General features: G+C 39.4%; 1 protein-coding gene and 1 long non-coding RNA gene across 16 annotated transcripts in view; one reads left to right on the forward strand and one right to left on the reverse strand.

The window, feature by feature from the left end:
* LOC113611807 (uncharacterized) overlaps positions 1-23,444 on the forward strand; it is a 35,891-nt gene that overhangs the window by 10,619 nt on the left and 1,828 nt on the right. For 7 of the 11 annotated variants that reach the window (XR_003429611.1, XR_003429605.1, XR_003429608.1 and 4 more), the window contains 5 exons: positions 826-915; positions 4,435-4,532; positions 4,657-4,764; positions 9,365-9,603; positions 15,429-15,479. This is a non-coding gene — a long non-coding RNA (uncharacterized LOC113611807). Of the gene's footprint in view, positions 1-825; positions 916-4,434; positions 4,533-4,656; positions 4,765-9,364; positions 9,604-15,428; positions 15,587-23,444 lie in introns of those variants that run through there. The other 4 variants (XR_003429610.1, XR_003429606.1, XR_003429612.1 and 1 more) reach the window with 3 other exon arrangements.
* VTCN1 (V-set domain containing T cell activation inhibitor 1) overlaps positions 10,439-23,444 on the reverse strand; it is a 69,154-nt gene continuing 56,148 nt past the window's right edge. For all 5 annotated transcript variants that reach the window (XM_027091195.1, XM_027091193.1, XM_027091197.1 and 2 more), the window contains 2 exons: positions 21,250-21,416; positions 10,439-14,382 (listed from right to left, as the gene is read on the reverse strand). In XM_027091195.1, the coding sequence (XP_026946996.1) occupies positions 21,295-21,416 (122 nt within the window). In that variant the 3' untranslated portion in view covers positions 10,439-14,382; positions 21,250-21,294. The remainder of the gene's footprint in view (positions 14,383-21,249; positions 21,417-23,444) is intronic.

Here is a 23,444-nt window from a genome sequence, read left to right on the forward strand (position 1 = left end):
GCAGTATCTTCAGGAAGAGTTCAATGCTCTATACTTAACAAGACACACACACGCATGTGTATATAATGTGATTATATATATAATTATATATTTTACATATATATTATATAAAAATGTATATGTATCATATATATGCACGTGTATGTACTTGTCTGGGGGTGTATGTGTGTTACATACATATATGCATTGTATGTATATAGACTTTTTTTCATTGATAAAATAATGTTTGATAAAAACAGGTGAACAATTAAGAAAGCGTAAGTAAATAGTAAATCTCCCATGCCATGCCTTGAGTCAGAGACGACCAATTAACTTTTCTGTTGTTGCTGTTGTTAAAGATACTCATATATTTTAAAACTTACCACCAACAATTTTTGAACTTTTTTTATCTGGGCAACTTTAGATATAAGCTGTGTACAAGTGGAGAGAAAAGTATAACACAGCCCCAAGTAACCATCATTCAGCTTCATCAGTTAATGGCATTCTGTCATTCTTACATATTTCTCCAACTTTTATTATCATTTTTCTTTGTTGGAGTATTTTAAATCAAATCCCAGGTAATCATGTCATTTTATTAAATTAAGATACTTATTTGAAAAGATTTAGATATAAAGATGGAAAAATTTTGACTTTTCATGTAGACTTTTTAGTTTTAAAAATGCCATATACAGTTAAATACCAATTTTATATATTTTTAAATTTCTTCCTTTATTTCAAAGAGGACTCAGATGGGAGTTAAACATTTAATAATGATTTTTGTAAGTATAAATAAAGCTTACGTGATATGTGCATTCTGCTTTATGTCATGCTCTTTTTTCTTTGCAGGATTCTGTGGGACTGCCCTTTTATTTTGTTATAATTGGTCCACTTTCTGGTTTTTTCCTTTCCCTTCATTTGGAAGAGCTGTTAGAAATGGTAAGCAAATAAATGCTTTTTTTTCCTCATTTCTGTGAGTGATAGAACTTGAAAATGATGAATATGAAAAGGCAGACTGATTTAACATAGTGCCTTTTCTAATTCAAATGACAGCTAACTTTTCTGAGCTAAAGTGCACCGCATCTTGGCAATAGCATGTAGAGCATGAGTAGATTATAATGTTTCATGGCATACAGAGAGGTCTGTACATTAGTTCCAGGAATGTTGCTAGGAAATATAAATAAATAATGTTTCTAGTTGCAAGGAAATATAAATAATCCCCACTGAGGCAAAGCCTAGTTTAAATGACAAAAACTACTTTTTTTTTAAGTACCTATTTTCTAGGTAGCATTTAAATCTGCTGTGCATTTTAATAAATTCTACATTTTCTTGCACAGTGTACAGGACTTGAAAGTTTTTCTCCCATTATTAATGAGGAGTACACCTAATATTAATGAGGTATTTTCAGGAAACTCTGGTGTGGTAAATTCCTTCTATTCTTCAGTGTTCCGTGCCTCTCTTTTAGACAGAGTCCCATAAGAGAAAGTCTTTGGAGTGATACTGTCTGGAGGGCTGGACTGGGGAGGGGACTCTCTGGCAAGATGCTCCTGAATATCTATGTGAGAGGAGCTGAGAGCCAGCAATCTGGGTGGAAAGAAGATTCAAAGGGTTGTTTGGAAGCTGCAGTTGCAGAGCAGAACACTTTTTCTTTATATATGTATCCAGTGTGGCTTGGTGCTGCCACTGCTTTAGACTTAACGCTATCCAGTATGGGAGCCACTCACTATAAGTGGCTTTTGAGCACTTGAAATGTTGTTAGTATGAATTAGAAATGGTGTATGTGTAAAATACGTGCTGGTTTTCAAAGATTTATTATGCAAAAAATGTAAAATATCTCATTTAATATTTTATCTTGATTGCACATTAAAATGTTATATAATATATATTTTAAATATAGACTATTTTTTAGAGTAGTTTTAGATTCACAGAAAAATTGAGCAAAAAATGTGGAGAGTTCTGTATGTCCCCCCCACCGCCAGCCTCCCTCACCATCAACACTGTGCACTAGGGAGTTACACTTGTTATAACTGATTAGTTATAATCGATACAAATTATCACCCAAAGTCCATATTTACATTAGGGTTTACTCTTGGTGTTGTACATTCTATAGGTTTTGACAAATGTATAATGCCATGTATCCCCTATTATAGTATCGTACAGAATAGTTTCACTGTGCTTCACTTGTTTATCTCTTCTCCCCAAACCACTGACAACTTTTGTCTATAGTCTTGCCCTTTCCAGAAAGTCATACAGTGAATAGCCTTTTCAGATTGGCTTCTTTCACTTAATAATATTCATTTAAGATTCTTCCATGTCTTCATGGCTTGATAGCTCGTTTCTTTTTAGCACCGAATACCATTCCAGTGTATGAAATGTACTATAGTTCATTTATCTAAAAGTGATAATATTTTAATTAAAATCCATTAAATAAAATCTTTTATTAAATTTATTTTCACTTGTTTCTTTTTCACTTTTTAAATCTGCCTTCTAAAATAAAATTACATAGACTGCTCACATTAAATTTCTACTGGACAGCACTGCTCTAGACTGTGGTAAAACAGTGTTACTGGTAGAGTTTTTCTTCAATACAACATTCTCATTCAAACACCTAAGTTTCTCTGCCTCCTACGAAGAGCATTCTCCTTCTCCAGCACTTGCCTTGATTAGGTCCTTCTGTTGCCCCCAAACTACTTGGGATTGCAATGCTCCTCCCCTAACCCCTCCCAACAGGGACTTATGTTATTTAATTCATTTTGTCAGGACCAGATGATAATTGACTTATTAGGTCTTTTACCACCATACTAGGTTCTCTGGAGCATATAAATACGGGGTCTATGGCCAAGTGGCTTACAATAAAAAAACATTTTCTTAGAAGAACTGAAATAAAACATTAGGAGTTAACAACTTTTTTGTTAGAAATCTTAGGGTTTATCTTACTGTAATTTATATAAGTGATTCATATGATAATATTGTTTCTAAAAACTAATTGAAATAGGAGTTTATAATCTGATTTATTCCTCTTTTGTGTTCTCAGTGGTTGTGACATTGCCTGTAAGTGGGCTGTTTTTTCATTCTTGGGGTATAAAAAAACTTACTCTTTAATGTATAAAGAGAGAGAGAGAAAGAGGGACCAGATATATAGTATATCTGTGTATTAAAATTTCCTGAGGGAGGCAATTAGAAAATAAATGTCTGAAAATGTTCCTTAGGGGGTTGGTCACAAAAAACAGTTTGAGACACACTGGTTTACTGGACTAGGTATTCCTAGAGTATGCATAACAGAATGTTTTTATAACCAATTAATCTCCAAAGTTTCCAAAGAGTGGAGAGGAGGAAAAAATAGAGGAAAGATAACTGAAAGATGTACATTTATAGGTTGGGGGAAAAGGAGCATCTCAAGAATGTTAGAATTCTCTACCACTAATTGATTATTAACATTTTGCCAAATTAATTAGTTCATTCATTCATTCTCTCTTCCCCTACCCCAACCCATATTATCTAGGTGAACAGAATATAGACACTCATTGCACTACATTGCACTATTTTCTCAAGTGTTTTCTAGGTGTGAACATTTTTGAAATAAAAGTTGGGGTTAAATGCTATCATCTCCACATCCTATCTCTGTCACTCCTGTACCCTAATTCTACACTGGGGCCCTATTGAACCACAGTTTCTTGGTAACATGTTTTCTCTCACCTTTGGTCTTTTGCATGCATTGCTCCCTCTGCTTGGAGATATCATCTGGCCTCCCCATCTTCCTTCACACACAGCCTTTCCCTGGATAACTCCCAGAAGTCTTCTAAGGTTTAACTTCCTCCAGGAAGCCCTCCCTGACTACTCAGCACCACTCAAGCCTAGGTTAAGAGTCCTGCATTTATTCCCTTTGTTGTGATTGTCCTTATTATTGCCCTTGCCATGTATTATTATACCTGTGCATTAAACTTAATCTGTCTTCATTGCACTGTGAGTTCCTTAAAGGCAAGGATTATGACTTATTTTATTCATCTTTTTGTCCTCTGTGGTTATTATGGGGCCTCACACAATATTTATTAAATAAAGCAACAGTTAATTTTTCTATGAGATGCATACTTGTTTTATATAATTCCATTTAAAAGGAAAAAAAACAAGAAATAAAATCTTGATGTTTTATTTATCTTGTAAAGCTTTACTGCTGATAACAGTATAATTTCAGGTTAGATTTTTATAAATATTAAATGTAGCTCCCAGATCCCCATTATTACCCCTGTAAAACTCTTGGTGAAATGTCCCTGACAATCCCAGGAGAAATTGGTTTGTTATTTCTCTCAGCTTCAACAGAACTGTCTTTCTGCCTCTGTATTATAGCATTCTGGGGGTGGGGTGGGGTGGGGAGATACCAAGATAGGAAGTTTGGAGTTTGGTGAGAGACTTATGAATGATATTAAGCATTTTTCCTGACATTTGTATCATTTTTTATAGTTTACAGTACACTTACTCCTCACAAAAGCCCTGTGAAGTAGACATTATTAACTCCTTTTTAAGGATGCTGCTAATAAAAGCCAGAATGTGTTATGAAGGTAAGAGAGTCTCTTTTTTTATTTTCTTGACTTTAGGCATTTCCCCCAAATCTGGGGTCCACTAATTTTAGATCTACAGCGCCTTACCAAATTCTGCACTTCTCTTTTGTATAATATTGTGTAGGTACAACCCAAGCTGCAACTTCACTCTTCAGCAGCAGGAACTACTCTCTAATGTATGATGTACTCCAGATTGAAAATTCCTCAAGTGAAATGCTTGAGATTAAGTAAGGTCAGTTGTTTTTCTAACTTATCAAATCTTTTGGTATATAATTCTATATATTTACCCAAGATGAAGGCTATGATTGCAGCTGTGTGTGCAGTGGACAGAGGCTGGAAAGGGCATGCACAGACATAGGAATCATTATTAGGGTGGTGGATTTAGGAGTAATTTTTTCTCTATAAGTTAAAAATTGTATATAATATTTAGAGTAGGTACGTACCCAAGTTATTTTGCACATTAAGGGAAGCTAATAGCCACCCATTTTGAATCTTATTAGATTCTTAGCTAATTTAACTCACTCGTTGAGCAGCCATTTTCCCTCTGTCTTTCCATCTCCCATTAAGAAATCTCCCTCCCTCTCCTCTCAATAACATGCATAGTACTCTGCCAGAATCATTGGATCAAACCACAGCATCATGCCACATTGACCCGGAAAGACTTGTTCCTCTATTTCTTAACTCTGTCGTTCCTCTGTTGCAAATCAGGCCTAATGAATTCTTGCTTTTCTCCTCCTGAAGCAAATTACTTTGTTCAGAAGAAGTCAGTCTTAAATTCTACCATGCCTCAAAGGGGTGGTTCAAAAATCAAAAATTAAAATGAAACTGGAGGCAAGAGGATTAGTTTAGAGGCTGGGCAGTTGTTCACGTAAGAGAAGATGCTGAATTAGGCATGAACAATAAGGATGAAGAGGAGTAGATGGATTATAGAGGCATTTGGGGAGTGTAATTGACAAGAATTGATGACCAATTAATAAGGATGTGTTAGGGATCAGAGATGACTCTGAGACCTCTAGCTTGGATGACTTAAGTAGATACTGCAGCTCACAAAAATGAGTTTGTTTTGGATATGTTTAGAATGAAATAACTTCAGATGGAGGTACTCAGTCAGTAGTTGGAACATGTCTGTATCAAGAGAAGGTGATGAAAACTGGAGATAAAAATTTGAGAATTATCAGATTTTTTTGGTAACTACCAAAAATGTATGTGATCTTTCAGTTAAAATGACCCTCTTCCTTTGGTGTAAATTACATCTGCTCCATAATATATGTTTGAGACATCTTTACTATTTTCATACTGTTAATGGTAGGATTCTGGACCATCATTTGCCCAGAGAGCAATTGAGTATCTGAAGCAGAGAGGAAAGTCAAAGGGAAGGAATTGATCATTTAGTGAACTCAGAAGCTATCTGTGCTCTGGGAATAAGAGACTGTGGGTGGTCTTCAAATGACAAGAGAACTTAGAGATCCACTTTCATGGCCCTTTCTGGCAGTCTAACTCCAGAGGGGTTTTTTTTTTTTGTTTGTTTTGTTTTTGTTTTTAAATCACAGCTTGGGTCCTAATACAAACCTGAGCAGAGTCCTGTAGGCCTCTTCTTTCCACCCCTGGCAGGGAGCTGGCTCAGTGTGGCCACACCCGTGTGAAAGCTCTTAAACAAAGTTGGTCACCCTTTGTGCTGCCATTTCAACTGACCAATAGTCCAATGACATTTATACGTACTGAGGATTGCCTGACCCTCCCAACAATGGCTGATAGATAGGTAATGTGATTATTCTTTTTCCTTGACTGAGCAGGCTGTACCTCTGGAGGGCCCTGGAAGCCCTTGACAGGAGAATGACCTAGTATAAGCTTCTGAGCTTTGGAGGATACCCTTTCTAACAAAGCCATTTCCTCAGGGGTCTTCCATAGCATCATAGTTGCCTGCTCTTTCTTTTCCTACAAATATATAGAGCATTAGTGTGCAGAAGTGTCACTCTGTACTGTAATGGGAGTTGGGTGACTACTCTCTACTTGAATGCTTGGCCCTGGTGAGTCCAGTGCAGCTATGCCCAGCCTAAGCATTCTACTCTAACAACAGCTCAGAGGATTGCTCTGCTCCTTCAAATCTGCTTGGAAGTTTGTTCCCCAAATAAGCCCTCTTTTTTTCTTAATTCAAAAAATTAAAAAAAAAATTAATACAATTTTTAAAGGTTACTTTGCATTTACAGTTATTGCAAAATATTGGCTACGTTCCTTATGTACAATACATCCTTGAGCCTATCTTATACCCAGTTGTTTGTACCTCCCACTTCCCCACCCCTATATTGCCCCTCACCCCTCCCCACTGGTACCCACTAGTTTGTTCTCTATATCTGTAAGTCTGCTGCTTTTTATGATATATTCACTAGTTTGTTGTATTTTTTAGATTCCATATATAAGTGATAGTATTTGTCTTTCTCCAACTTATTTCACTTAGCATAATGTCCTCTAAGTCCATCCATGTTGCTGCAAATGGCAAAATTTTATTCTTTTTTATGACTGAGTAGCATTCTATTGTATATATATACACCACATCTTCTTTATCCAGTCATCCATTGATGGACACTTAGGTTACTTCCATATCTTGGCAATTATAAATAATGCTGCTGTGAACATTGGGGTGCATGTATCTTTTCAAATTAGTGTTTTTGTTTTTTTTGGGTACATACCCAGGAGTGGAATTGCCGGATCATATGGTAGTTCTATTTTTAGTTTTTTTCAGAAACCTCCATACTGTTTTCCACAGTGGCTGCACCAATTTACCTTCCCACCAACAGTGTATACGGGTTGCCTTTTCTCCACATCTTCTCCAACGTTTGTTATTTGTGTTCTTTTTGTTGATAGCCACTCTGACAGGTGTGAGGTGATACCACATTGTGGTTTTGACTTGCATTTCCCTGATGATTAGCGATGTTGAGCATCTTTTCATGTGCTTGTTGGTCGTCTGCATTTCCTTTTTGGAAGAATGTCTATTTAGTTCTTCTGACCATTTTTTCAATTGAAATATAGTTGATTTACAATGTTTTGTTAGTTTCTGCTGTACAGAAAAGTGATTCAGTTATACATATATATACATATTCTTTTCCCTGATGGTTTATTACAGGATATTGAATATAGTACCTTGTGCTATACAGTAAGACCTTGTTGTTTATCTATTCTATATATAGCAGTTCGTATCTGCTAATCCCAAACTCCTAATTTATCCCTCTCCCCCCATCTCCCTTTCCCCTTTGGTAACCATAAGTTTGTTTTCTATGTCTGTGAGTCTGCTATTGTTTCGTAAATAAGTTCATTTGTGTCATGTTTTAGATTCCATGTATGAGTGATATCATATGGTATTTGTCTTTCTCTTTCTGACTTACTTCACTTAGTATGATAATCTCTAGGTGCATCCATGTTGCTGCAAATTCTTCTGCGCATTTTTTAATTGGGTTTGTGTTTTGATGTTGAGTCGTATGAGCTGTTTATATATGTTTAATATTAATCCCTTACTGGTCATATCATTTGCAAATATTTTCTCCCATTCAGTAGGTTGGCTTCATTTTGTTGATGGTTTCCTTTGATGTGCAAAAAGTTCCCTGGTGGCGCAGTGGTTGAGAGTCCGCCTGCCAATGCAGGGGACACAGGTTCATGCCCCGGTCCGGGAAGATCCCACATGCCGCGGAGTGGCTGGGCCCGTGGGCCACGGCAGCTGAGCCTGTGCGTCCGGAGCCTGTGCTTCTCAACAGGAGAGGCCACAACAGTGAGAGGCCCGTGTACCACAAAAAGAGAAAAAAAAGAAAAAAAAGCTTTTTAGTTTAATTAGGTTCCATTTGTTTATTTTTGCTTTTGTTTCCTTTACATTAGGAAATGGATCCAAAAAGATATTGCTATGATTTATGTCAAAGAGTGTTCTGCCTCTGTTTTCCTCTAGGAGCTTTATAATATTTGGTAGTACATTTAGGTCTTTAATCCATTTTGAGTTTATTTTTGTATGTGGTGTCAAATAAGCCCTCTTATATTTACATTCTGTAGCGCTAGAGTTAGTGTCCCTTTTGCATGACTTTGTTTTGTCTGTGTCCCTTTTGCATGACTTTGACCAACACACAGATGTTTCACTCTACAAGGACTGCGAAAAGGATTTTAGTGAGAAGGATAGAAAAAAGAAAAAAGCTGTTTTCTATCCTCAGAGCCCCAGGACAGAAAAGATTGTAGTCTACATCTAGACCAAAGACAGCCTTAGTTCTCAGCAATTTAGTTTAGTCACATGGAGCCAAACTGCCCTGTCACTCAATTCTACTTGTTTGAAGATTGGACCCACACTGGTTTTATTTTTCATCTTTTCATGCTCCGTGGTCTTTTGTGACATTTAAAATAGTAACCTGTGGTTTGCGGAGGCCATTAGCCAATTCAGTTCCCTTAACAGCATCCACCTGCTGAGCCATTGTGCTCTAGTCTTCAAGTGTCCTCTGACCTGGTTTGAAGCAGTAGCTCTTTGGACAAGGCTTTCTCTTGTGTCCCAACTGTTCAAATATTAAACATCTATTCTTGGTCAAACAGGGAGAAAAAAGCTAAGTTGGTCACATCTTTCCTATTATGGTTGCCTTGATATTCAGTTGCCCTTCCCAACCCATATTTAATACTTAATAATAGCTAATTTTATTAGTTGCTTCTTCTGTGCCAGTGTTACGGACTGAACTGTGTTCCCCCACATTCATATGTTGAAGTCCTACCCCCAGTACCTCAGAATGTGACTGTATTTGGAGATAGGGCCTTTAAAGAGGTGATTAAGGTTAAATGGAGTAATATGGGTGGACCTTAATCTGATATTACAGGTGTCCTTATAAGAAGAGGAACAGACGCCAAGGATGCATGTACACAGAGAAGAGACCATGTAAGGACACATTGAAAAGGTGGCCATCTGCAGGCCAAGAAAAGAGGCCTTAGGAGGAACCAAACCTGCTGACACTTTGATCTTGGATTTCTAGCACCTAGAACTATGAGAAAATAAATTTCTGTTGTCTGAGCCACCCACCGCCATCTCCAGGGAATAGCTGGGTGAATGTATTTGCAAGTATTCTTTTTCCTTTCCTATATATACTGGTTAAAATTGTAGGTCTCACAGGTTATCAAAAGTTCAGAAACAGATATAAGTATACATATAAGAACATGCAATATAGTAAAATATTTAAAAAGTCAGTAGGGGTAAGGATGAGTTAATTAAGAAATAGTATTGGAGAATCACTTGAAAAAACAACATTTAACTCCCTTACCTCACAGATTATACAAAAAATTAATGGATGGAATAAAGATTTAAATGTTGAAAAAGAAACATGGAAATACTAAAATATAAAGATTAATATTTTAATGTAATCCAGGGTACAGAAGCCATGTTTAAACATATGTAAACATAAGTACTAAAAGAAGAAACTTTTAAAAATGGAAAAAATTGATAGATTTGATTGCATAAAAAGTGTGGTTGGTCCTGGCAGAGTGGACAGGACCATTTGTGGTCCAGTGCTCAACATTTGTGAATTCAAGGAAGAACTTATAATAATTAAACATGTTCTTTCCAGGTATATTTGAGGCCAAACAACATGGAACATATAAACTGGTCTCAAGAGACATTTTGGATCATCTGGTAAAGACAGTTATAGCAGATTACAACCATCTTCTGAAGTCTTGGAGACAGTCCCCAAGGAACTTTTGGGAACACATGAAGGTGACGTTAGAGTGAGTTAGGAGGAGGCTTACAATTTCACTGCCAGCCCCTTTGTGAGTTAGGGAAGGGCTTTGGTGGAAATGCCTAAGTGTAATTTAGGAATCATTGCAGTCTCCTCCAGGGAGAAGGGCCATCTTCCTTACAGATGGCTTCAGATCTTCATGAGCAATGAAGCTGAAAGCTCCCAATGAGTCCTCATAGTTTAATGTATATAATAACACAATAGCCAATATTTATATAATGTTACAGATATTTATAGCACTTTTACACATGACCATACTTTTTCAGAAATAGTATGGGTTGTCATGAGAGATTTGAGTTTGAATGCTTTTTCAACCTGTTGGCTTATATGATCTTTGGTAAGTTACTTAACCTCTCAGGACCTGTTTTCCCCTCTGTAAAATGGTGATGGTACTAGGGTCAAGGTGATACCCACCTTATAAGATAAGGACTGAATGAGACAAATACCTAGTATGATGTTTGAGACCTAGGAAGCACTTGATTTCCTTTCTCTAAAGATGGTTATTTGCGTCAGTAGACCTCACATTTCCACAGTAGTTATATGTTTATGAAGGTAACATATTCAAATATGTCTCACGTTACACAGTGATTCTTAACTCCCGCAATGGGGGTGGACGTGGTGATGCCTGTATTGTTAAAGAGCACCCCCGCACCCTCAGTGAGAGTCCTTGGTCTACACTTGACACCCCAAGGATCTCTCACTAGTTGGATATTTTAACTCCTGCTTTACTTCAGTGAAGTGAGGATTATTTACCTCTGTGGGAAGACAGTACATTAAGCTAATGAAAAAGGTAGTCGAGAAATTACCTTCTCATGTGTGGCTAGATGCCAGGGAGCATTGTTTTCTTGGGGTGAGGGGGTGCCTGTGGGGAAGTTGTGATGGAAAGAATGGTGGAAAGACAGAATACTCAGGGTCTAGAGGACCGTTGATTGGGCTGTATGGGAGAAAATGGATAAAAGGGAAGGTGAGAGGAACTGAAGACAGTTGTCATTTTTCTCATAGATCCTCATTTAGCAGTCTGTGACTTGGCTTCTTCTGGGGTACCTACTGCCTCTAAATAGGAACTGCTGTCTTTATGCTATAAACTTGTCACATTTCCAGCCTCACCTACCCTAGGTATGAGACCTGGACCTACCACTTGGGTCGTATACGGTTATCTGACTCATCAAAGTCATACTAAGTACCATAAGGTCCTGGAATTTTATCTTTCAAAGCCTAATAGTTCTCCTTATAATGATACATAATGGTTACAAATAAATTTTGGGAACTACAAATAAATTTTGGGAACTGCAAATATGGAAGGCAAAGAGAGAAAGGAAATGGTTTCAGTTTGCTATGAACTGCTTACAGGCTAGATTAAGTGAGCATCACTTTTGGCTTATTGTAAAGAAGGGATATAGGTCTAAGCTATCCATAAAGTTCTTATTCGAAGTATCCTTTAGAGTTTTGGGTAAGGGACCTTATAATTGAAAATGCTAAGGATACTTCTTAGGCCAGGCAATTAGATTTGAACTGAAGAGATAAGATAATGCTGCAGGTGAAATTATGACTTTGAGAAGAGAGAGGCATATCATTATCTGGGGGAGCCTTGCCGTTCATTAGACACAGAGGCTCCTATAGTGGTAACTACAGATACCCCCCTTCTAAGTTGTGACTTAACTGCTTTGGCCCAGAAGATGCTATCAGTAAACAAAGCTTCCTGGGAATGTCTGCTTGATCCTCTTAAGAGCAAGTTTCCAAAGACTGCCTAGGCCCCCGTCCTTATTTTGTCGTCATCTTCAAACTGTCCAAGTGCTCAGCAATGAGGAGCAATAGACAAAAACAACGTGCGATTTTGTGTTAAATTATGTATAGACTAGAGAAGAGTAAAATCATAGTGCACAGGACCACTCCAAGACAGCTTCATGGGAAAGAAGAATTTATGCTCGAGAGAGATAGAATTTAAAGAAAGACAAGAGAGCATCTCTAAGGTTCTGTTTTTGTGACTGTTAATTTTTACTCATGGCTCCCATACTGAAACTCCTGGAGATGATTGATGTGAAAGAGGAAATAAGACAGTGTTAGAAGGAGCAAGGTGCTCAGGCGTGTAGTAAGACAGTCTGAATTAGAGCAGCTGGTTGGATGTATGGAGACTTTACCAGCAGGAGGGAGATTAGGAATTACAAATTTCATTAATAGAACCAAAGCACATCACAGATGCCATCAGGCAGAAGCCTTATTATGCAGTAATGACCCCCTGCACGCCCCATCCCCCAATTGACAATGCACAGATTGCGGTCACTGTACACTTCCAATAAATCTGGGTATAGCTGGTAGCCAGTACTTCTCCTTGAAGTTTGACTTGTTCCCTCAAATTGTTAATACTTCTGAAATGTTTTAGCTTTTGGCAGCTGGATTTGAGCTTCCCTAGATGTTTGTGGTGTACATCATATTCTCGTCTTTGTACTTCAGTTAATAGCATCTGGTGTCTAATGCCTCTGCACGTATCACTGTGTGGTCATGGACAAGGCCAAAGAATTAACCTGGGTTGGGAGTCGTTATGCTTTCAGTTTACTTTCTCAGTTTGGTTCAGCATTATTCTCTTCTTGCAAAAGGCCGTTTGGGAACAAGCTGGGAATGCAGCAGTTATTTCAGAAGTCCCCTGGGAATTTGCTCTTTAGCAATTAAATTATCTTTAGACTTTATTCCAACTACCAGTGTGATTTTGAGCAAGTTATATAGCCTGAGGATAGCCAGTTACCCACACTTCACCCTGGGCCTCTGGGTCTTCACCTGAAAAGTGAAAGGACTAGGAAAGAGGATTTTGAGGTCCTTCCACCTCTAAGATTTTGAGAATTTGATAATTCCTGACTAGTAAGAATCAGATTGTTTTGATACTAGAGCAATGGGTTTGTCCACCCGTGTGTATTCTCCCACATTCATCTGCCTCAAGTCTACTGTCACCACTTATTTTCCCAGATGGAGACTTGGCAGGCTGGTAAAGCCTAATGTAGTTCCCTTAAGAAACTAGACCCAGCCACCTTGCCCATACTCACAGGCTCCTGTCGTTCCCTCCCATTCATTTATCCATTCATTCATCCGTTCATTCAACAAACATTTATTGAAGGCCCGTTATGTGCTTTGTACTAATCTTTAAAACCTGATGTATGGCTTTTTATCCATTTTCCCTTATACTCGCGTTCTTTGGCAAACTAGGCAGACAACAGCATAGGAAATGTATATTCAATCATTCTTTTGAATGGTCAGAACTCTAAAATGAAGTTTTCTATAACAAAATGTAATACAGGCACAGAAGGTCCAAAGTGCCAGGGAGGAAGTGGTCAACATGCAAAAAGTGTGGGAAGGGGCCTGGCAAGAAAACATTCTTTTCCATCAAAGTTTCATTCCTCAGGGCCTCACTTCAAAGGTTCATTGCCCCTGCTTTCAGAAATCTCTGTTTCAAGGAAGTTACATGTTTTTGCTGCCTTAATTTGAATTTTGACTAGGCAGAGTGCTGAGATCTAAATTCAGCCTGAGAGAACTTGTGATGGAACTCAGGCAGCTCTCTCACAGGACTTGATTTGTAGAGTAAAGAAAGGAAAGGAACGTAGAAGCAACCAGCTGAAGATAATCCATCAGGAATTCCTGGTTGCCTGAAACTGAGTTCTGGCTCTCTGTGCTGAGGCAGCAGCCAAAGAGAGAAACTAATGCCTAATTTTAGGAAGCAAACAGGTTTGTTTGCTCCCCTGTTTTCTAGATCCTTTTCTACTCTACATGAGGGTTTCTTAATCTCAGCACGATTGACATTTGGGGCTAGATAATTCTTTGTTGTGGGTGGCTGGCCTGTATGTTGTAGGATGTTGAGCAGCATCCCTGGGTTCTATCCACTAGATGCCAGTAGCACCTCCAAGTTGTGACAACAAAATTGTCTCCAGAATTTCCAAGTGTCCCCTGAGGTGGTGCAAAGTCACCTGGTTGTGTCCCACCGCTGTAGATGCTGATGAAAGCTGAGGTCGTCACTGTCCATGCAGGATATGAAGTAGAAGCCTCAAACCCTGTGATGGCAGGATATCACACACAGTGAAGATGAGAGGTCTTCTTTTCCTGGACCATTCAAGGATGAACATCATCTGAGAAGTAAAATAGCATTAGTTTGTTTTAAAAATCAGGTGTTCACATAGTTTAGAAAATCAGTGTTGCCCAACTACATTTTTTATGTTAAAATTATGGTGATTTTCCACATATCTTAAGCATGTATCAGCTGGGAGGAGATGCCAGGGCACTTTCTCATTGTAAATGAAAAGTGAATCATTTGACCCATCACTAAAATACAGCTACCTCTGAATTGTGAAGTGGCAGCTGATTAGCAGCTTCTTACTGAATCCACCAGTGTAATTTGTGGATTATAAAATGTGGATATATTGCAATCAAAACTTTCTAGAAACTTCCTCAGAGCAACATTACAGCAGTATAGCTAAAGATTCTGAGACAAATGAGATGCAGTAGCCCATTCTCTCACTCCCTGGATGGGGATGGGGAGGTCCCTGAGATATGGGGATATACTTGTCTCTACATTCACTTTACTTCAGAGTCTAATACACTTCTCTAGTTCAGATGAATTGTTTCCCAACTTTTCATATATGTCTTTGAAGATAAATTTATCTTCTTCATATTGAAGTCTTCTGTGGGTTGGTTTTGGCTTCTTCTTCTTGATGTTATTTGTTCACTCCTGAGTTTTAGACATAAATTCATTTCTCCCCAGAACTATAAAACTAGGTCATATCTTGTGGTGAAATAGTTCTGCAGATTCCTGGAATTCTGAAAATAACAGCAATAGGATACCATTATAGCCATTCAACAAACATTTATCAAGAACTGAAAGTCTCCCTTCCACTTGTTTTTCTGTATTCTGATGATAGTCTATTGAGGCCACATGGTATCATGGGTTGCTAGGGGAAAGGAGATGGCTTGAATCTTCCCTTAAGGAAAGGGATCATCCTCAGAGCAAACAGGAACTGAGAGAGGAACTATGGGCAGGCTCCTAGATAAAAGTGGAAAGGTGGCTTCTATCTGAGTTCTCAACCAGGCAATGTGTGTGACCTAAAGTGTCATGATCAGTTATAATGTGTATCTCAAGTAATGATCTCTTCATTTATTTTTTTAAAATTGATTTAAGGTTATCCCTCTGTAATTCTAGAGAGAAAGAGATGGAACTGCAGCTAACCAGGTAACAGTATATAACCCTTTGTGTACTGCATGTGAACATGTATGTCTTGGTTTATTTAAAAAAAAAAAGACTGCAAATTTTACTGCTCTAAGGGAATACAAGATAAAGATGAATAAGCTATAATTTATAGGTCAGATTATCTAGTCACAGTATATTAAAAACTCATTTCCTTGTGGGAATCAAGGAAAGAAGAAAGGGCTCCTTCTACTAATGAGATACTCAAAGGATAGTTTCCTTAGGGAAATCTCCCTCCAGTGATAACCATGGAGGTCGGAAATGATGGAAACTGGCAGATTTCCTTACAAAGAATCTGTTTTGTGCACTTCACCATAGTGTTTGGAGAACAGGAGAAAGAATGAAAAGCAGATGAAGAGACCCCCAGCCAAGATGGTGGAGTAGAAATACCCTGAGCTAACCTTTCACAGGCACACCAAAATCACAACCATTTGCAGAAAAACCATCAATGAAAAAGACCGGAGCCTACCAGAAAAGATCTTCTACAACTAAAGACATAAAGAAGGAACTACAGTGAGACAGGTAGGAGAGGCAGACTCAACGATAGAGTCAAGTCTCATACTCAGAGGTGGGTGACCCACAAACTGGAGGATAATTACATTGCAGAGGTTCTCCCAAAGGAGTGAGAGATCTGAGCCCCATATCAGGCTCCCCAGCCCAGGAGTCCTGCACCAGGAAGACAAGCCCCCAGAACATTTGGCTTTGAAGGCCAGTGGGGCTTACTTTTAGGAGAGCTAAAGGGTGGGAGGAAGAGAGACTTCACTCTTAAAGGGTGCACACGAAATCTCACATGCTCTGGAACCCAGGGCAGAAGCAGTAATCTGATAGGAGCCTGGGTCAGACATACCTGCTGATCCTGGAACGTCTCCCAGAGAGGCAGGAGGCAACTGCATATCACCCTAGGAACACAAGCACTGATGGCAGCCATTTTGGGGAGCTCCTACCATGTGGACACTGGTACTGGCAAATGCCATTGTGAAACTCTCCTTCTAGCTCATCAGCACCAACACCTGGCCCCACCCAACAGCCTATAGTCAACAGTGCTGGGATGCCTCAGGCCAAGCAGCTATCTGGGCAGGGACACAGCCCCACCCATCAGCAGACTGGCTGCCTTAAGACCACCTGAGCCCATAGCTGCCTCTGGACATGGCCCAGGACCCAGCTCCACCCACCAGTGGGCAGGTACCAGCCCCAGAATCCCCTGGACCCTGATGCTGCCCTCCAGGAAGCCTATTCTAGCCTCTGGGCCAGCTTCATCCACAAGGGGGCAGACACTAGATGCAAGAAAACCACAATCCCAGAGCCTGAAGACCTAGCCTGCCACCAGTAGGCCAGACCCTGCCCTGGGGAGCAGCTGGGCCCCAGCCCTAACCACTAGCAGGCCAACGCAAACTTTGAGACACCCCAGACCCAACTGTGTCAGGAACCGCGCCCACTCCCCCCCCACCCCGACCCGCAGCAATCCAAGACCAGCCCTAGGACCCCTGGGCCCTGCAGTTGGACTCTAGGACATGGCTTTGCCCACCAGTAGACCAGCACTAACACCCTTGCTTCACCCATCAGTCAGTGGACAATATTACCAGAGTTTTCTGGACCCTGACTCCGTCCACTCATGACCCAGCACTATCCCTGGGTCCCCGTGGGGTTCCGCAGTCAGCTGCCTCTGCAGCCAGCAGCCTCCACATGAGACAGGGCCTGGCAACGTTGGACCAAGGGCTAACCAAGCTTACTAGACCTCCCACATAGTCAGCCTGCAACAACAGGAGGACCCATGCAATCCTCATATGAAGAACTAGGGCATACAGCTTGAGTGACGAGAGAGGAGTGTGCTGTTGGGACGCATAGGAGGTCTCCCACAAAATATCACTTCTCCAAGGTCGTAAAATGTAACCAACCTACCAGATACATAAAAATACAAACAGCAAGGTAGCAAAATGAGGTGACAGAGGAACGTGTTCCAGACGAAGGAACAAGATAAAACCCCAGAAGAACAACTAAGTGGAGATAGGCAATCTACCTGAGAAGGATTTCAGGGTAGTGATTGTAAACATGATCAGAGAACTAGGGAGAAGAATGGATCCAAAGAGTGAGAAGTTAAAAGTTTTTAACAAAGAGTTAGAAAATACATATTGATAGAACAACCAAACAGAGGTGAAGAATACAATAACTGAAATGAAAAATATACTAGAAGGAATCAACAGTAGACTAAATGATGGATCAGTGAACTGGGAGACAGTAGTGGAAATCACTGACGCTGAACACAAGAAAAAGGAATGAAAAGAGGACACAAACCTCTGGGACAACATCAAGTGTACTAATATTCACATTATAGGGGTCCCACAAGGCAAAGAGAGAGAGAAAGGAACTGAAAACATATCTGAAGACATAATAGCTGAGAACTTCACTACCCTGGGAAAGGAAATAGACATCCAAGTCCAGAAAGTGCAGGGAGTCCCATCCAGGATTAACCCAAAGAGGAATACACCAAGACACATTGTTACTAAAATGGCAAAAACTGAAGATAAAGAGATAATATTAAAGGCAGCAAGGGAAAACCAACAAATAACATACAAGGGAACTCCTATAAGGCTATCAGCTGACTTTTCAGCAGAAACTCTGCAATCTGGAAGGGAGTGGCACAATATATTTAAAGTGATAAAAGGGAAAAACATACAACCAAGAATACTCTAGCCAGCAAGACTGTTGTTCAGATTTGATGGAGAGATCAAAAGCTTTACAGGCAAGCAAAAGTTAAGAGTTCAGCACTACCAAACCAGCTTTTCAAGAAATGTTAAAGGAACTTCTTTAAGTTAAAAAGAAAAGGCCAAAACTGGAAACATGAAAATTATGAAAGGAAAAAGCTCATAGGTAAAGGCAAACATAAATGTAGGAAATCATATCATGCACAAAGCTAGTAAGAAGGCTAAAAGACAAAAGTAGTAAAAATCATCTATATCCTCAGTAAGCAGTTAAGGGATACACAGAACAAATAGATGTAAAATATGATATCAAAAACAGTAATCATGAGGGAAGGAGAGTACAAATGCAGGGTTGTTCAAATGCATTTGAAATTAAGAGATCAGCAACTTAATACAATCATGTATATATATAGAGATTGCTATATAAAAACCTCATGGTAACCACAAATCAAAAACCTATGCTAGATACACAAGTAAAAGGAATCCAAGCATAACACTGAAGATGGTCATCAAATCACAAGAGAAGAGAAAAAAAGAAAGGAACAAGAAAGACAGAAACAAACCCCAAACAGTTAACAAAGTGGCAACAAGAACACATACATATCAATAATTACTTTAAATTTAAATGGACTAAATGCTCCAGTCAGTAGACTTAGAGTGGCTGAATGGATAAAAGAACAAGACCTGTATACATGCTGCCTACAAGAGACTCACTTCAGATCTAAAGACACACAGACTGAAAGTGAGGGGATGGAAAAAGTTATTCCATGAAAATTGAAATCAAAAGAAAGCTGGGGTGGCAAAACTTACATTAGACAAAATAAGCTTTAAAATAAAGACTGCTATAAGAGACAAGGACACTGCATAATGATCGCGGGGTCAATCCAAGATGAAGATCTAACAATTGTGAATATATATGCCACCATAGGAGCACCTAAATACATAAAGCAAATGTTAATGGACGTAAAGGGAGAAATCAACAGTAACACAACAATAGTCGGGGACACCTCACTTACGTCAATGGACAGATCTTCCAGACAAAAAAATCAGGAAGGAAACACTGGCCTTGAATGACACATTAGACGAGATGGACTTAATGTCTATATCTATCTATCTATCTATATATATCACATTTCATTCAAAAGCAGAATACACATTATTTTCAAGTGCACATAGAACATTCTCCAGGATAGATCACATGCTAGGCAACAAAACAAGCCTTGGTACATTTTTAAAAATTGAAATCATATAAAGCATCTTTTCCAATCACAGTGCTATGAAACAAAAGAAGTCAACTACAAGAAAAAAAGACTGCAAAAAAAAAAAACACACCGAAACATGTGGAGGCTAAACAATATGCTACTAAACAACCAATGGGTCAATGAAGAAATCAGAGGAAATAAAAAAGAAATACCTAGAGACAAATGAAAATGAAAACACAATCCAAAAATCTACGGGACACAGCAAAAGCAGTTCTAAGAGGGAAGTTTATAGCGACACAAGCTTACCTCGGGAAACATGATCTGACCTGAGTCCACAGCAGCCCCATAAGAAAGGGTTTCCTCTGATTTCGTTGTTTGCATACCACCTTCGCAATTTTTACAATATCCATGTACTACCTTTTATCTAAGTATACAACTTTATATTTGTATTTCAACCACTTTTTTTAATACATCTTTATTGGAGTATAATTGCTTCAAAATACCATGTTAGTTTCTGTTGCACAACAAAATGAATCAGCCATATACATACACATGTCCCCATATCCCCTCCCTCTTGAGCCTCCCTCCCATCCTCCCTATCCCACCCCTCTAGGTCATCTCAATCACTATTTTTTAAAATAAATGTAAAAATTTTTTTACCACACTCAAAAAAGCAAAGCAGATCAACAGATTTTTGTCTGCCCTTGAGGACTTAACAATCTAGGCAAGGAATATATGTGCCTTAGAGAGTGTAAGATATTATAAATTATACATGCTCGCCAAGGGGATGTGAGATAAAAGGACCAGCAGGAAATGGGTGAAGGAAGTGTGGACCTGAATTAGCACAGAGTAGAGGAGATTTCCAGGAAGGGGCAGAGAGAGAGGGAGCAAGGCCAGAGAGCAGTAGTAGGTAGCTGAGAGAAGGAGGAACCTTAGGGAGAGAAACTTAGAGAGCTGTGACTGCATAGCTGAGGACTTTAACTTTGATATACTAGTGCCCAGAGAGTCACTTTAGGTTGCAGAGTAAAGGACTGCTGTGATGAAAATAGCATTTGAAAACTTTTATTCTGGCACCTTGTTTCCTATCACCTGAAACAGAGGGAGGAGCAAGTACAAGGTTTTAGAACTAGTCGGGGCATGAGATGATTAGGGGCAATCTGAAAGACCACATGGGCAAATACTGTAGAGCTTGGTAACAAATTGACCTGAAGGACAGAGGGGGACAAAAATAGCTCTAAGGTTGTGAGCCTGGTGCATGGTGGCAGTGCCACTGAGTAATGTGGTAGTGTTGACTGTAACTTCACAAGCTCAGTTGTATACAAATTCCACATGCAGAAGAATATTCAGAAAGAGATGTCCTAGCAGTAATTAGAGCCAAAGGAGTGAAGTGAGAGTGGGAAGTCTTAGCAAGAGGGCTAGTTGGTGAGTGCTTTGTCAAGTCTCCAGTCAACAGGGGCTTTGTTGAGGGGGGCTGGGAGGAGGCCACTTATGTGAGCGATTATGCTCATGTCATGATGTTTCATTATGAAATCCAGAGTAATGAGTCAGGGCCAAATATCTCTTTGTCTTCAATAAGATATATTTGCCTTCAAGGATGACTGAATAAATGAAAAGGTGTTTGAATTTACACAAATATTTGAATTGCATAGAGTTGTTTTTCCTGTACGTCTGTCAATGAGGTCTCTACTCTTTGTTAACAAATGCTTACCTTTCACAATAGCAGTGGAAATAGTGCCTACTGCCCTGACGTTATTAAATGTTTCTCTCTGGGGCTGGTGCTGGGAGCTGCTTGATTCCTGTTAGGGACACAAACACACATAGTGGCTCCCCGACACCATTCGTGATTCATCTCACCTGTCGTACCAGTGACTCTGCATGTTTCTGTGTAGCCAAGGTGCATTATTTTAGCATCAGGTAAGGGCAGAGAGGCAGGAGTACCCAGGTGATGGCAACAGAAGAGACACACAGGGAAGCCTTTGAGTTCAGCAGCTGGAGGTGACTTTGCCTTTTAATCTCAGAGTCTGTAAAGGGAGAGAAAAAAGTTCAGGGTCATAGAGGAAAAGCTGGATGTCTCCTTCACATGGCTGGTTAGCAAAGAAAAATACCCCCCAAAAACAGAACAGATTGTTCCTAATATAACTTGTGCCCTAATTTGAGGGCAGTTTTGTACCCCATTCTCTACCTTTCTGTAACTAGCTTAAAAGCAGAGCTTTCCCTTTCTGCAAAGAAGTTCCATTCTCTCGTCCACTGCAGTGAGCCCTCAGCCAAATGAAAAACGATTCCAATAAACACACTGCTGTTGGTTACCAATAAAGAGTAGGCTAAACCAACAGCCATGGCCAGTCCTGGGTGTCAGACAGATTTTTCTTCCTCTAGGCAGTGACCTTTACAGGTTCTGTGTCATTTGCTTTCCTCACACCACTACAGAGTAATGAGAAAGTATTGTTCTCATTTTGAAGTAGAGAAAGGCAGAAGTGAAGAAATTAAATTACTCTTTACTCTATTTTCTCCCTGGACAGTCCAGTGTCATTTAGCTCATTTCAGCTCTGATACTTACTAGCTGTGTGACTTCAGGCAAGTTTAGGCAAGTTACTCTGTATGTGCTACAGTTTCTTCATCTATAAAATAGGGCCAAAATAATAATAATCAACTTCATAGGATTCTTGTGAGGATTAATGAGTTAATACAAGTAAAGCACTTAGAACCTGGCACCATAGTAAGCATTCAGTAAGTATTAGCTGTCAAGACAATAACAGTAACCCCACTCAAGCCTAGTAAACATTACTTCCATTAAGCTGATCATTTTCCAAATCCACCTCCTTAGCCCGAATTCTGTCCTAAATTCCACATCTGTATTTACAGTTGCTACTATATGTCAGTTAAAAATATAATTATTCAGCAAACATTTTTGAGCACCTGTTGTTTGAGTTCAAAGGAGTCCAATAAACACCCTCTCCCCAGCTGAGTTCTGAACCAATTAAAGAGCAAGACAAAGTGAGGCAACTGGAAGACTAAAATCACCTTTATTCCTGATAAATCTGATAATAAAGGATTAAGCTTTGTCTGCAGGGAAGTGGGCTGCAGCCCAGACTTCCCCAGTGACAGGCAGCACAAGACTGGGGCAGGCTTCCTCCCACAAGGGCAGATTCTACCCCTGAAAACTGTTGGCTTAGAGGAGAAGAGTAGAATGTATACTTCTGGTTAGCTAGAGAGAAAAGGAAAAATGAGGAGCTGGGCTATTTATACCCAGCTTCTCCTAATAAACTCACTAATTGGGAAAGTTAATTTCTCTTCCTCTGGGGAAGAGTGAAAGAGGAGAGAAGAGAGACTAGAAGGGTTACGTTGGTGGGGATCTCTTCCCATGGAAGGAAACATGTGGAGGAGGGATGAAGCAGTCTCCCCCAGACTTGGTGTATGCTGGGTAATGTGCTAAGCATTGGACATCTCTACCTTTGTACATAGTGGGCACTTTCAACTCAACAGCTCTAAAATCTTCATCTTTTTACCTGACGTGTTGCTTTTCCTACATTTTCATATTTGTTGTTGGTAGCATTACTAACCTCCTAAGCAACCTGGATATAGCAATATCAGACCCCTTTTGACTTGTTCCTTCTCTCGTCCTTCACATTTGTGTCACCAAGCCCTGTAGGTTATTTTCTTCATTAACTTTTGATTCTCCCACCTTTCCTTCCCATTGTCGCTGCCCCAGTTAAGGCCCTCATAATTTCTCCCCTGGACATTGACATAGGCTTCTGACTTCATGCCTTCCTAGTCTATCAAAACCATTCTTTTTCTTCAAAACCCAGCTTGAACTCTTCCTCATCTATTGAGCCACTACAGTCATAATTAACTACTCTTTCCTGTGGGTACCGTATCCACACTGATTAACTTCTCTTATGACAACTGTGCTATTCATCTCTGTGTTTCATGGGACTTACAAATTACTTTGTATATATTTGGCACTAAATAGATACTTGTTGAATGAATGACCCAGATTAGCAGTATAGTTAGAGAACACAGGATATAAACCTCATGGCCTCATTCAGTTG

The sequence above is a fragment of the Aethalodelphis obliquidens genome, unplaced genomic scaffold (genome assembly GCF_003676395.1).
Source record: "Aethalodelphis obliquidens isolate GAN/ISIS:26980383/991018 unplaced genomic scaffold, ASM367639v1 scaffold70, whole genome shotgun sequence".
Classification (NCBI taxonomy): Eukaryota; Metazoa; Chordata; class Mammalia; order Artiodactyla; family Delphinidae; genus Aethalodelphis; species Aethalodelphis obliquidens.